This window comes from Littorina saxatilis, linkage group LG1 (assembly GCF_037325665.1).
Source record: "Littorina saxatilis isolate snail1 linkage group LG1, US_GU_Lsax_2.0, whole genome shotgun sequence".
NCBI classification, from domain to species: Eukaryota; Metazoa; Mollusca; class Gastropoda; order Littorinimorpha; family Littorinidae; genus Littorina; species Littorina saxatilis.
The window spans coordinates 90,102,722-90,117,721 of NC_090245.1; the positions used below are offsets into that span (position 1 = coordinate 90,102,722).

A 15,000-nucleotide genomic window follows, 5' to 3' on the forward strand; every position below is an offset into this window, starting at 1 on the left:
TTAAAGCCATATGTACTCGATGACTATACACGCTAATTGCTTTACCAACAGCTGGAGACATGCTAAATTAAGTTCCCTGCAAAATATTGTGGTCTAGGACCCCTTCAATGTTGAGATATATATGTTAATTTTCATTTTGATCTGGATCGTCCTATTTATAGATTTGGCAACACATGTAACGTTGATGCAAGGGAGCTAACACCGCGGCTTTGTTGACAGCCTCACTTTTTCAGAGGCTAGAACAAGCTGTAATGCATGTATTATGGTCCGCGCATGGTGACATATCGTCATTATATGGTCTTATGGTGCGTTTGACATCGATTATGGGCAAACTACACTTTGTAAACACGGGAGCGCGTACATATGCCTTTAAAGACAGATTTAGTTTTTCCAGTGGAATAGATAATGAAAGTGTCTTGTTCATTTTAAAACTTGTTTCGTACAACTCTCACCTACTCTTGTTGTACATGTCGTTTATAGTAGGAGCGTGTATGTCCCTTTGTTCTTTAGATCTTGGGACATTATTGTTAAAAGTCCTCATACTTTAGCGTTCCCCTCAAACAGGAGGTATTGCCGACAAATTCTCTGGCTCAGGACATACCTGCCACCACCACCACCATCCCCAACCACCAACCCCCCCCCCCCCACAGCGCCCCACCCGTCCCCGTTTTCTACACCACCGATAATGTTGAAAAGCATCCAAATCGATCTGATTTCAGCGGAGAACAAACAGCGTCCACAGAAGTTACCCCTCGTGATTTAACCATGCGCGCGCACTTGCTTGGGACGCTGGTGGCTCTTGCCACGTGGCAGCTTGTCATTGGTCAAGAAAATCTGCTGAGGAATCCCAGCTTTGAGAACGAGGTGGTGGAAGCAGACTGGAAAGGCGCCGGATTCCTGATGGAGCGAGTCACTGACGACGTTTATGATGGAACTTACGCTATCAAATGCAGCCAAAGGTAACGGATTTATCACAGGGCGAATGTTGACAATGTCTTTGATGGCATGCATTCTATTGAAATTTACCCGAAGGAATGGTTTACTATGACATCATTGGTGGACATACACACACACACACAAAGACACACACACTCACACACACACACACACACACACACAAACACACACACACGCACACAAACACACACACACACACAAACACACACACAAACACACACACAAACACACACAAACACACACACTAACACACACATACACACACAAACACACACACATACACACACACACACACACACAAACACACACACAAACACACACACATACACACACACATAAGCACGCAGCTATAAACCAAGTTTCTCCGTGCAGGGATCGCGGCCTGGAAGGTCCTATTCAGATACCGCTGAACGTCACGCAAGGCAAGACGTACCAGTTCGAGGGCCACTTCAAGCTGCTGAACGGCCTGCAGGGCAAACTGTGGCAGACCTTCAAGATCGTTCTCCAGTACACTATCCCTGGCGTTCGTGAGTGTGAAGCATGTCATGGCCGTGTGTGTGTATGTGTGGCGGGGGATGGTTGGGGTAGTGTGTGTGTGTGTGTGTGTGTGTGTGTGTGTGTGTGTGTGCGTGTGTGTGTGTGCGTGTGAGCGTTTGTGCGAGCGTGCGAGCGTGTGTTTCTTGTTGTGTGTGTGTGTGTGTGTGTGTGTGTGTGTGTGTGTGCATGTGTGTGTGTGAGTGTGTGTGTGTGTTTGTGTGTGTGTGTGTGCGTGTGTGTATGTGTGTGTGTGTGTATGTGTGCGTGTGTGTTTGTGTGTGTGTGTGTGTGTGTGTGTGTGTGTGTGTGTGTATGTGTGTGTGGGTGTGTTGGTGTTTTGGGTGTTTTGGGGTGTGTGTGTTCTCGAATAAAATGTTCTGTATCAGTCTTAAATGTTTTCTTTTTTGTCAGCCAACTTGAAAACCTACAACATTGCCCTGAGCGGATTTGGAACACCACAAAGAGGGTGGTTTAAAGTAGAGGGCAGCATGGCAGCACCCAGTGTAGGTAAGTTCATTCCAACCTGTCTCTTTAGCAACCACCCCAGGGACCGACCTTTTGCTTGTTTGCTTAACGCCCAGCCGACCACGAAGAGCCATATCAGGGCGGTGCTGCTTTGACATTTAACGTGCGCCACACACAAGACAGAAGTCGCAGCACAGGCTTCGTGTCTCACCCAGTCACATTATTCTGACACCGGACCAACCAGTCCTAGCACTAACCCCATAATGCCAGACGCCAGGCGGAGCAGCCACTAGATTGCCAATTTTAAAGTCTTAGGTATGACCCGGCCGGGGTTCGAACCCACGACCTCCCGATCACGGGGCGGACGCCTTACCAGGGACCGACCTAAAAAGATTGTTATAGACAGGTGGTCACAATGAACAAGTTGATCAGATGGTACACAAACTCATCGGTGTTCGTAACGGGCAGGTGGTTTACTATCGAGATATGGCGCCAGGGCAGGTTCGACTTACGAACGATTTCCAAAGTTCGTCTGTTGTTGTTGTTGTTGTTGTTGTTGTTGTTGTTGTTGTTGTTGTTGTTGTTGTTGTTGTTGTTGTTGTCTGAATCCAATAAATTACTATTGATGAAGCCAGTTGCTATCACATCTTTATCTTTTGGCCTGTGAGGAAGGACATAGTCGTTTGGGCTTGACTAGACAACCCGATTGCGCTCACTACACGGTATAAAGAGAGCGCCGTTCAACCCGGCCGATTCCTCGGCTGACGTCACGCGTCCAAGGGAAGTAATTTTCGAGCGGGCTGCATTGACTCAGCCAAGAATGCAAACTTTCTTCGATTAAAGACATTGTAGCATGTCTAAAATCTTCGGACTTGTGTTATCAAGCTGTTAAAATCACCAAGTAACTTTTAAGTATAGTTTCAGTTACATGAGAACTCATTCTGATGAACAGATTTTGAGAGCCACAACCCAACAGCTGCCCTTTAACATTAGCAAACAGTTACCCTTGCATTAAATGTGAAATAACGGTGCGGATTATTTGGAGCTGATGAAGCAAGGTGGATTTTCCAACTCTTCGAATTTAAATACCAGACTACGCTTTACCTAAGTATAACTTTTTGCGGGGTTTTGTTGTAAAAAAAAAGTTTAAAAAAAATGTACCTTCGACTTTGTGTTGTTCAAAAAGTGAACATTGTACCTTCCTGTAGAGTTCACTGAGGCAAGACTAGCCCTTCGTGTTGTACAAATAGTGAACATTGTAACTTCCTGTAGAGTTCACTGAGGCAAGTTCGTGTTGTACAAAAAGTGAACATTGTACCTTCCTGTAGAGTTCACTGAGGCAAGAATAGCCCTTTGTGTTGTACAAACAGTGAACATTGTACCTTCCTGTAGAGTTCACTAAGGCAAGAATAGCCCTTTGTGTTGTTCAAAAAGTGAACGTTGTACCTTCCTGTAGAGTTCACTGAGGCAAGACTAGCCCTTCGTGTTGTACAAACAGTGAACATTGTACCTTCCTGTAGAGTTCACTGAGGCAAGACTCGCCCTTCGTGGGCCTGACCCGGAGGTGGCCTTTCTTGCTGACGACCTCAAGCTCTACGAGATCCCAGAAGACTCCTCTTGGAGAGCTCAGTCCTACCAGAACATCGAGGACCATCGCAAGGGCAACATCAACGTCATGTAAGTAGATCTCTAGAACAATCATCAGGATGGATTGTCAGCGCATGTTCTGATTATATGAGAAACAAAGGGAAGTAAGAGCTCTAAATTGTGCAATAGAGTAAATAAGAGTTATGCGGAACCCCTCTCCGGGCACCTGAGATAATATCAAAACATTGAAATGAAGAAGGGATTTTCGTCCTCAGACTTCCTCTTTTTACATTTAGTCAAGTTTTGACTAAATGTTTTAACACAGAGGGGGAATCGAGACGAGGGTCGTGGTGTATGTGTGTGTGTGTGTGTGTGTGTGTGTGTGTGTGTGTGTGTGTGTGTGTGTGTGTGTGCGTGTCTGTCTGTCTGTGCGCGTGTGTGTGTAGAGCGATTCAGACCAAACTACTGAACCGATCTTTATGAAATTTGACATGAGAGTTCCTGGGAATGATATCCCCGGACATTGTTTTCTTTTTTTCGATAAATACTTTTGATGACGTCATATCCGGCTTTTTGTAAAAGTTGAGGCGGCACTGTCACACCCTCATTTTTCAATCAAATTGATTGAACTTTTTGTAAAGCAATTTTCGACGAAGGCCGGACTTTGGTATTGCATTTCAGCTTGGTGGCTTAAAAATTAATTAATGACTTTGGTCATTAAAAATCTGAAAATTGTAATAATTTTGTTTTAATATAAAACGATCCAAATTTACGTTCATCTTATTTTACATCATTTCCTGATTCCAAAAACATATAAATATGTTATATTTGGATTAATAACAAGCTCTGAAAATTTAAAATATAAAAATTATGATCAAAATTAAATTTCCGAAATCGATTTAAAAACAATTTCATCTTATTTCTTGTCGGTTCCTGATTCTAAAAACATATAGATATGATATGTTTGGATTAAAAACACGCTCAGAAAGTTAAAACGAAGAGAGGTACAGAAAAGCGTGCTATGCAGCACAGCAAAACCACTACTGCGCTGAACAGGCTCGTCAGTTTCACCCCGTTATGCACAAGCGGTATGGAACGCCAGATGCGCCATGTCCTCGCAGAATTAATTCCGCGCCGGCGGACTTTCGAGATATTCTCGTCGTTGATTGGTCAGAAATTCCGCCCGGACTTTTAATGTCCTCGCGCAATTCCTCGGGGAATTCCTCGAGGAATTACGCGAGGAATTCCGCCCGGACTTTCGAGCTTATCTCTACTCACTAAAAACATGGAATGGGAATTTACCGGACACTCATATGTAATTGCTTTGAAATCAAGGGCGACCACTCAAATTCTTCAAAACGCAGGATTACAAATAGCAATTGATGTTGCGCTGTTAATGGTGCAAGATGTTAATGCGATCATTGCCAAGGTGCTTGAAGAAGACATTTTCTTACAGGCAGAATGTTAAATTAAACAGAAAAATACAGATTTTAGACAGATATGTACGCAATTTTGCTCGCTATATGGGCATCTACTTCTTTAGATACGTACTGAAATCAGCAACTGTCCTGCTTCCTTTGCAGACATGAATTGAGTTGTTGTTGTTGTTGTTGTTGTTGTTGTTGTTGTTGTTGTTGTTGTTGTTGTCAGAGATGTATTTTCTGGTTTATTTTTGGCTGGTATAGCATTTTATTCAAGTAAGGGTATGTATATTTGTCATTCGACGTAGACGCCTCTTTTTTTACTTAAAAGAGCGTAAAGGAAGGACTGTTGTTATGTGTGTGCGGCATCCTTTCAAAGTAGAACTGTAAAAAGAGGCGTAACACGACACAAATGACTCATTTCATGCGATTATGATACACGCTCACAGAAAAAAAGGATAGTGGACAAATCAAACCGATGCACAAACGGCCAGAATCTCTGTGTTCAGTCAGTCAAAACCCTTTATTTGAATCAAGGGAAACAACTCATGAGCACTTATCTGAAGTGTGTACTGTTTGCAAGAACCGCTTGCACGAAATAGCTACACTCACACACGCGCGCGCGCGGTTAATGTTGGTTTCTTTGATCCGACTCTCTTCCAATCCCACTGTTCTGATGTCTCTATTTACAAGATACAAGATACAAGATACAAGAAGTTTTATTGTCCTCATCAATACAAGGAAATTTGGCATGTGTGTGGCAAGACATAATACACTGATGCATAGACATTTGCAAAACACAACTGAAGTTCAATATCAGCACACCCTTACGCAACATACCCACTACTTCAGACACACAGGCTACATGTGCCCCTCGGACGTACGCAACCCACAATTCACCCAGTGTCACGTTTCAATATATCACTTAAGGTGATTATGAAACGGTTAGTTACTACTAACTAACTAACCACACCACGATCCACTCTCGCAGTCATACAATTAAAAGAGACAACAAAAGTATAAGTTTCAGACGCCTGTTTATGTAAAAACTCGCCACCTCCCTCGAGACTTCACTCAAATATGTTCTTTTACGTTCACAAAACGTAATAAAACCCCGTGGTCACTGACAAAATGCCAGTTAGAATATAGAAAATTATAGTAACACGCTGATCCCGTGTAAAGATAAGAAAATACGACTGTTCTGCTCAAAAGTGCTGATTAATGCAGGTGTCTCACACCCCACGTTGTCACTACTCGAAAATAATCACAGATAGCAAAAATAACAACGGTGGTCAACGGGGTGCAAAGACATGGTGCACTTAGCTTTCTTTGGCCACTGGGTGGACGGCCTGTAATTAGTCTTTTTAGCCTCCACAACTGCTCCGTCGAATGAAGTGCTGGTTAGCGTGGTGACGAAGCAGGGAACTGTGGAGGCATCAGGCGCCGCACCCAGTCGCTGGTTAGCTGGTTAGCCGGTTCGCTGGTTAGCTGGTTAGCCGGTTCGCTGGTTAGCCGGTTTGCTGGTTAGCGTGGTCCCCCAAAAGGCAGCCGAACAGAAGTTAGGAAAAGGCTGCAAACAGAAAGCATCGGTGCACTAAACATGTCAGCTACCCCTCACCCTCCACCTTTAAACATGTCATCCTTACATATCTCATCGAGCACGTGGGCCTGCACAAACGGACTTCCCACAACAACAAAACAGCCATTTTTCGTCCTTCTCTCCCTACCTGCAAAAACCATATACAGGTTAGTATTTTAGCGTCACAGAGAGCAAATTATGCGCTAACCTGGAAAGAACAACAGAGTATTTCATTCCACAAACACAGACTCGTCAACAGCGTTAAATAATGATTTATTACCTCAAACAGCCTACGAATGTAGCACTCTCATGGAAGCAAAACCCGCTTCCTCCCTGGAATGGCCTCTGTTCGTCAACAGTGACAACAACATCCAGAAACCCCTTGTCGAATACTTATGCGAAGACCATCGCACGACGAAGGAAAGATTTGACGACTCGTCCTCAGCAAAACATGTGGCAGTGAGAAGGTGATAACTCGCTGAAGTTCCCCTAGAGTGCCGAATATTCTATCCGGTGAAATCCATCATACTCTAGAAACCGTCGTATTCGATCCTTCTTCTTCTGCCGCTGAGTGTCAAGTGCGCCGTCCTTGTGTCTCTCACAGACCACCTAGCCAATAACACGTGACTGACCTTGTCACATATCAAGTTCAGCTATCCACAATTCTGCCTCGCAAAGCAGAATTAACCCCGAAAAATCCGTGCGCCACAAAATCCGTGCTCTGCGCTGTCAGCAAAACTCTGCCGTGTAGCCCCGACTCACGCACAGGCGCTTTCAGTCGCAATTGACCAAGAGAAGGCACCCCACTGAGTGACACTTTCTTGGTCTATGTCACCAGATCGTGACACACCTCCCCTCTTCAAGACGAAACCTCGGTTTCGCTCCCAGTCATGTTCTCCTCTACAGCTCGAGAGAGAAAATCGGCTCCAACATTGTTGGCGCCCGGAATGACGCGTACCGTGAATTGGTACGGTTGGAGAATCAACGCCCAGCGCATAAGTCTGGCGTTTGCCAACCTTGCAACCTGAAGATATTGCAGAGGTTGATGGTCTGTTTCCAGACAGAAAGGTCGTCCTCAAGAACGAGCAACCCCTCGTTTCACCCCTGATAACTGCAACCTTCTCTGTCTTCTTGTCTTTGTTCTTCTTGTCTTTGTTCTTCTTGTCCTGGTCCTTCTGGTCTTTGTTCTTCTCCCCATAGGCAGTCCTCTCTATGTAGGCGCGCAGCAGGTTGGCGTGGTACAGGCGTGCTTTCCCGTGCATCATGATTCTGTAGTCGTTTTGGCCCACCTTCGCTGTCACCTCAAAAGGTCCTTGCCACTGAAGTTGTAGCTTGTTGTGTTTGACAGGTAGAAGTAGCAACACCCGTTCTCCGATCTTGAAGCTGCGCGGCCGTGCCTTGCGGTCGAATCCTCGCGCGTAACGCTGTGCTGCTCTTCCCAGGTTCTCTTGAGCCAGTTTGCAGGTCTCTTCAATCCTGTTCCTGAGTTCTACGATGTAGGTCGCTGTCGTCTGCACCTCCTCGTCAGCTTCTTCGTCCGTCCAAGCCTGACGCAGGATAGCCATGGGACCGCGTACCTGTCTGCCGTACAACAGCTCGAATGGGGAAAAACCCAAGCTCTCCTGAGGAACCTCGCGGTATGCGAAAAGCAGTGCTGGGATGTACCTGTCCCACGTGCGTGATTTCTCCTGAGCCAGTTTCCTCAGCATGGTTTTCAGGGCACCATTGAACCTTTCCACCAGTCCGTTGCACTGAGCATGGTAAGGGGTGGTGAAGTGCTGCTCTAATGATAGCAGTCGTGCTGCCTCCGCCATCACTCCTCCCGTGAACTGAGTGCCTCTGTCGGTGAGTACTTCTGATGGAATTCCCAGCCGGGACCACATGGTAACCAGTGCCTCAGCTACTCGCGTAGCTTCGATCGATTTCAGAGGGATCGCCTCTGGGTATCGAGTGGCGTAGTCCACCATGGTCAAAATGTATCTGTTTCCGTCCTCAGACGCAGGCAAGATGGGCCCGATGATGTCAACTGCCACCCGACGAAAGGGTTCGTCGATGAGCGGCATCTTCTCTAAGGGGACCTTCCTCACCCTTCCTTTGGCAACCACCTTCTGGCACTTATTGCATGATGCACAGAAACGTCGGACATCCGTGCAGATGCCTGGCCAATAGAAGTGGCGCCACACACGGTCCGTGGTCTTCTTGGTGCCAAGATGACCTCCAAGGATTGAGTCGTGTGCCGTTGCCATGACTCCCTCGCGAAACTCGCGAGGCACGACAACCTGTTTGAAAGCACCTTCTTTGTTGCTAAACTCACGGTAGAGCAACTTCTTCTCCCTGAGGAACCTTGACTTCCCATGCTTCCCGCTCAGCTTCACCTTCCCCGACTTCGCGTGCTCCCGAGGAGTAGCTAATGTTGGGTCAGAATCCAGAGCCTTCGCGAGAAGCGCGGGGGTCACGTTCCCCAGGGCAGCTCGTGCAGCAGGTAGGGGTTTGAGAGGTTGTCCTCTCGCTCCGCCTGTGCCCGCGTGAGAACTGAAATGACGTCGGGAGACCTATAAACGGGAACCTCCCTGGTGACGCCGTCCACAAACTGGACACGGTTCCCAATGAGCAGGTCGCATGGAGGATCGTCCATGACGACGGCCACAATGGTCCCCGTGAACAACGGTGTTACGACCTTGATCGTTTGTTTATAAGGCGGAAGTGACCTCCCCTTGTACACAATAGGCCCTCAGAGGAAGCCTACGGACAGACTAGAATAGAACATGCACATAACACAGAATGTCTGCACAGCACACACACACACACAGCAATACAGCACACCGTCTTGTACCTCCTTCTGCCCTGCCGAAGTCGGGGTATCCTTTTTAATCCACCGAACAATTAATATCCACAGCCATGTGTGTCTCCTGCCTCCGAACACACACGCTACAGAGCTCGACTCGATGTGCGCAGTTTCGTATAAAAATTATTTTCCAAATTTCCCCACTGTGTTTTATAAAATAATCATATTATGAAAACACATACATTCTTATCTTAGTTGTTATGTATTCATTGTTAGTAAACATCGGCATTATTCATGTTTTACTTTAAACGCAATCATTGTTATTTATAGATCACAGGCACCTGATGTAAGTAGGTCACACACGTGTAAATGTTGTGCCCAGTCCTTGTTTTTGTTTCTGTTATTATTTTAGTTAGCAGGTCTAGTTGAGCACGTATTAAGTATCATGTACCCACTACTAGTCATTGTGCATTTTAGTTAATGGACTGATGATGTCATTTGTATGGAGTCGACGCACGTGCGAGGATATGTATGTGTGGGAGGGGGGGGGGGGCGCGCGGGAGATGGAAGCTTGCTGTATGTTATGTAATGTATATATTGTGTGTGATACGTGGAAATGTGATACTATTTATTTGCATGTATGATACAGGTACAAATGTGATAATTGTAGGCTTATACTAGTGATTACTGTGTGTGATACATGAAATGTGATATGAATGCTGTTTTTATATTTAGTCAAGTTTTGACTAAATATTTTAACATCGAGGGGGAATCAAAACGAGGGTCGTGGTGTATGTGTGTGTGTATGTGTGTGTGTATGTGTGTGTGTGTGTGTGTGTGTGTGTGCGTGTAGAGCGATTCAGACCAAACTACTGGACCGATCTTTATGAAATTTGACATGAGAGTTCCTGGGATTGATATCCCCATACGTTTTTTTCATTTTTTTGATAAATGTCTTTGATGACGTCATATCCGGCTTTTCGTGAAAGTTGAGGCGGCACTGTCACGCCCTCATTTTTCAACCAAATTGGTTGAAATTTTGGTCAAGTAATCTTCGACGAAGCCCGGGGTTCGGTATTGCATTTCAGCTTGGTGGCTTAAAAATTAATTAATGACTTTGGTCATTAAAAGTCGGAAAATTGTAAAAAAAAATAAAAATTTATAAAACGATCCAAATTTACGTTTATCTTATTCTCCATCATTTGCTGATTCCAAAATCATATAAATATGTTATATTTGGATTAAAAACAAGCTCTGAAAATTAAATATATAAAAATTATTATCAAAATTAAATTGTCCAAATCAATTTAAAAACACTTTCATCTTATTCCTTGTCGGTTCCTGATTCCAAAAACATATAGATGTGATATGTTTGGATTAAAAACACGCTCAGAAAGTTAAAACAAAGAGAGGTACAGAAAAGCGTGCTATCCTTCTTAGCGCAACTACTACCCCGCTCTTCTTGTCAATTTCACTGCCTTTGCCGTGAGCGGTGGACTGACGATGCTACGAGTATACGGTCTTGCTGAAAAATGGCAGCTACTTGACTAAATATTGTATTTTCGCCTTACGCGACTTGTTATATGTTATACTCTTACTTTCTCCCAAGCGCAAGACAAATTCTTCCATGAAAATTGAAGCCAATAAAATTTGAGTTGAGTTGAGTTGAGTTGATCACCGCCGTGTTCAGGTCGTAAGCGTGAGATGCCTCGGCCATTCTCACCCTGATGCTGTCTCCTGTGTAGGCCATACGGCTACATATTGCATTATAACACCCGCACAAACATTACAACCTCAAACATCGTACTAGATCTACAACTAACAAGCATACATCCACTATCATGCACCGAATACATCATCATACATTACATCATAACATATTGCATTATAACACACACACAAACATTACAACATCAAACATCGTACTATTATCTACAACTAACAAACAATCATACACTATCAAACACAAGTACATCATCGTACATTTAAAAGTCCGTGCAAAACGAGTGCCGAACGTTTGCGATAAAAGTCCGGGCGGAATTGCGCGAGGACATTTTAACCTCGATCCGATTCTATTCCGTTCCAACTTTTTTAAATTTCTCGATCTAAAACTCCGGGCAGAAAGTGCCGAACCCATACGAACGTTCCCGATAAAAGTCCGCGAGGACATTTGAACCAATCAAAGACGAGTATAGCTCGAAAGTCCGGGCGGAATTCCTCGCGTAATTCCTCGAGAAATTGCGCGAGGACATTAATGGCCCGGGCGGAATTTCTGACCAATCAACGACGAGAATAGGTCGAAAGTCCGCGCGGAATTACGCGAGGAATTCCGCGGGGACATGGCGTATCTGGCGTTCCATAAAGTGGCGGACTACGGTCATTGTGAAAAAATGCAGTGCGTTCAGTTTCATTCTGTGAGTTCCACAGCTTGACTAAATGTAGTAATTTCGCCTTACGCGACTTGTTACATTTAGTCAAGTTTTGACTAAATGTTTTAACGTAGAGGGGGGAATCGAGACGAGGGTGTGGTGTATGTGTGTGTGTGTGTGTGTGTGTGTGTGTGTGTGTGTAGAGCGATTCAGAGAAAACTACTGGACCGATCTTCATGAAACTTGACATGAGAGATCCTGAGTATGGTATCTCCAGATTTTTTTCTCATTTTTTTGATAAATGTCTTTGATGACGTCATATCCGGCTTTTCGTGAAAGTTGAGGCGGCACTGTCACGCTCTCATTTTTCAACCAAATTGGTTGAAATTTTGGTCAAGTAATCTTCGACAAAGCCCGGACTTTGGTATTGCATTTCAGCTTGAAGGCTTAAAAATTAATTAATGAGTTTGCTCATTAAAGTTGTCATTAAAATCGATTTTTCGCAAACAGATTTAAAATTGATTGCATCGTATTCTTCATCACATTCTAAATCTAAAAATATATACATATGTCATGTTTACTCTTAAAATGTGATCACAATTAACGAAAATAGATTAATTAATCTTACGATTAAAATTTAAGAAATCGATCCAAAAATGATTTCATCTTACTCTTTATCATTTCCTGATTCCAAAAACATATAGATATGATAGGTTGTACTCAAAACAAGCTCAGAAAGTTAACAAGAATACAGAAAAGCGCGCTTTCCTGCTTAGCACAATACGCTACCGCGCTAATCTGGCGTGTCAATATCACTACGTTTTGCACGTGGGAGGTGAGCGATTTCCTTCACGCGGGGATTGACGAAGCTGTACTGTCTTGGGGAAAAAATACAGTGCGTTCAGTTTCATCCCGTGAGTTCGACAGCTTGACTAAATGTAGTAATTTCGCCTTACGCGACTTGTTTTATTAACTTTAATTTCCTATGACAATTATATGCGATAGTATGTATGTTTGCTTGCTTGCTTAAGTTGCTTGCTTGTTTAGTTGTATGTTTGTTTGTTTTTTAACGTTATTGATGGATCCATTTGAGCTTTCTTTGATGCAGCATATCGAAAGTCTGTCATACAAACATGTTGTGTGTTCGTGTTTTTACAGGGTCATTTTGCCTTCAAATCTGGGGAACGACAAAGCCGAAATAATTGTGAGTAAACGCAATTCGCTGCTGATGACAGTAACGACTCACTTGAACATATTACGTACGAGACAAAGAGAGACAGAGACAGTCACACAAAAAGATAGAGACAGAATATCAATGACAGATTATCTCATCAACACAACAGTCTTATTGCAATTAAAACTCTCTCGCATTTGTTTTCTTCTGAGCATGAACATTCAGAACGAAAATAATATTTTCATTCAAACTGCTGTGCCAGGTAACTCACAAGAAGCATCAGTTCGCCTTCGGGTCGCTGGTGTACGACTATCTGATCCTGGAGGACCCCATGTCCGAGTACTTCAAGCTGTTCAAGTACCTCTTTAACTGGGCCACTGTGCAGTCCTACAAGTGGAAGTTTGACGCGAGCAACGACCCCAAGGTAGGCACCTTAGGCCAAAAAAAAAATAGGTGTGGTTACGGTAACATAGCCAAAAAAAATAGGGTAGGTAGGTAGGCAATCACTTTTTTTGTTTTTTAACTTTTTTTTTCTAATGTGTACAAATTAAACCTACTTGACAGGGAAATAAGTGTGCGACTCGGGCGCTTTCGCTTTCATTGCGTTTTTTGCACTCGGTTTTTGTTTTTTTTTGTTTTTGTTTTTGACAAATGTAATAAAAAGTTATAGGATCGGCCCCTAAAATTAGGGTAGGTCGGGTTACCGTAACCACACCTATTTTTTTTTTAGGCCTTACAGATCGTAATAGACTTCTTTTTCTTCTTTAGTGTTCGATGATGGTTGTGTCTAAATTCGTAATAGACGATTTTCGGGGGGGGGGGGGGGGGGACCTCTGTCGGGTTTATATGGGTTGTGAAAGAGGGAATGCTCTTGCTTATTATACATGTATATAGCTATTCTGATGGACACGTGGGGCAATTTGGGGGCTGTGATTGGATGGTCTCGTCCGATCATCAAAGCATAATGCTACGGAAGTCGGCCATTTTTGCCAATATCCAAAAGCATATTGACAATAACAAAGACGCATGGTTCCGGTTTACCCATCTGTACCACACGATGTTTCAATCGACAACAGCACACACTGACAACTTGAAATTCTTCTCGGGAATGTTTTTCAGCTTTACAAATGTCGATAGCATACCCTTTTCTGCTAACTTCCTGATGAAACAGAACTAAACCAATTATTTTCTGTCCCTAAACACCACAAAATCCCCAAAGTCGAAAGATGTAGTACAAACAGGGGAGTAAAACGGAACAACCGTTTTTAATTTTGTGTGCCTGTGTGAGCTAAGTTGCCGACTGACACAAACTTTCGCATTCGGCTTTTCTTATCTCGTAACTCCACACTAAATACCCCACTTCCCCTCTGAAGTATTGATGTTCAACCCATGGCTCTAACATTCATGTAGTCGTTTATAACTGAGGTTGAAAAATTCGCTTCATGACGAGACAAGTATAAATGCCATTCACCAAACTGAAAACTTCGCTGCCGTCTGCTCGCGTTGTACGGATTAGCTGTTCTCTTCTCCTCCCCTTGTTGCATCCTAGTTCTTCAGTTGTTTCTAGTTTTCCGTTGATGTTGTGTTTTGGTCTTCTTCATAAGTAGTCTTGTTCAAAATTTAAAAAAACTCAAACTTCTTTTTGTTGTATACGAATGAACAGCTGTGTTGTCAAATCGAGTTTTTTTCCAAAGTCAGTGTGGCGCCTGCGCAAAACTAATGCGCATAAGAAACGGCGTCTGCTATCAAAACCTGAGATCAACGCATCGACGCAAAAACTGTCCTTTTGTAAGTTTGGAACAACAAATCAAGGTCAGAACAGCTATATAATCGCTATTGTATTTTCAGCGTAGCAATAGGGTCCGATATTTAGACTCGAACAAGTATAATGCGACTCGTCTTCGACTCGTCGGCATTATACTTGTCTCGTCTAAATATCGGACCCTATTGCTACGCTGAAAACACAATAGCTGTTAATAGAGTCAAACTTTCCCGGCCAACGTAGTACGTACATTATAGGCCAGTCACTAGCGAGGGGTGTGTCTGAAACACGTTATTTCCGGAGTTGGTCTATTCCGTCAATCAGCCTGTTTTTCTCTTTCGTTCTCTTTCGTTCCCTGTCCTTG

General features: G+C 43.8%; 1 protein-coding gene across 1 annotated transcript in view; it reads left to right on the forward strand.

Annotated features, from left to right (window-relative positions):
- LOC138983701 (uncharacterized) overlaps positions 1-15,000 on the forward strand; it is a 37,862-nt gene that overhangs the window by 2,363 nt on the left and 20,499 nt on the right. Inside the window, exons 2-7 of the mRNA XM_070357014.1 lie at positions 720-959; positions 1,330-1,484; positions 1,906-2,001; positions 3,480-3,636; positions 12,859-12,904; positions 13,137-13,298. Coding sequence (XP_070213115.1) covers positions 766-959; positions 1,330-1,484; positions 1,906-2,001; positions 3,480-3,636; positions 12,859-12,904; positions 13,137-13,298 — 810 coding nt within the window. The 5' untranslated portion in view covers positions 720-765. The remainder of the gene's footprint in view (positions 1-719; positions 960-1,329; positions 1,485-1,905; positions 2,002-3,479; positions 3,637-12,858; positions 12,905-13,136; positions 13,299-15,000) is intronic.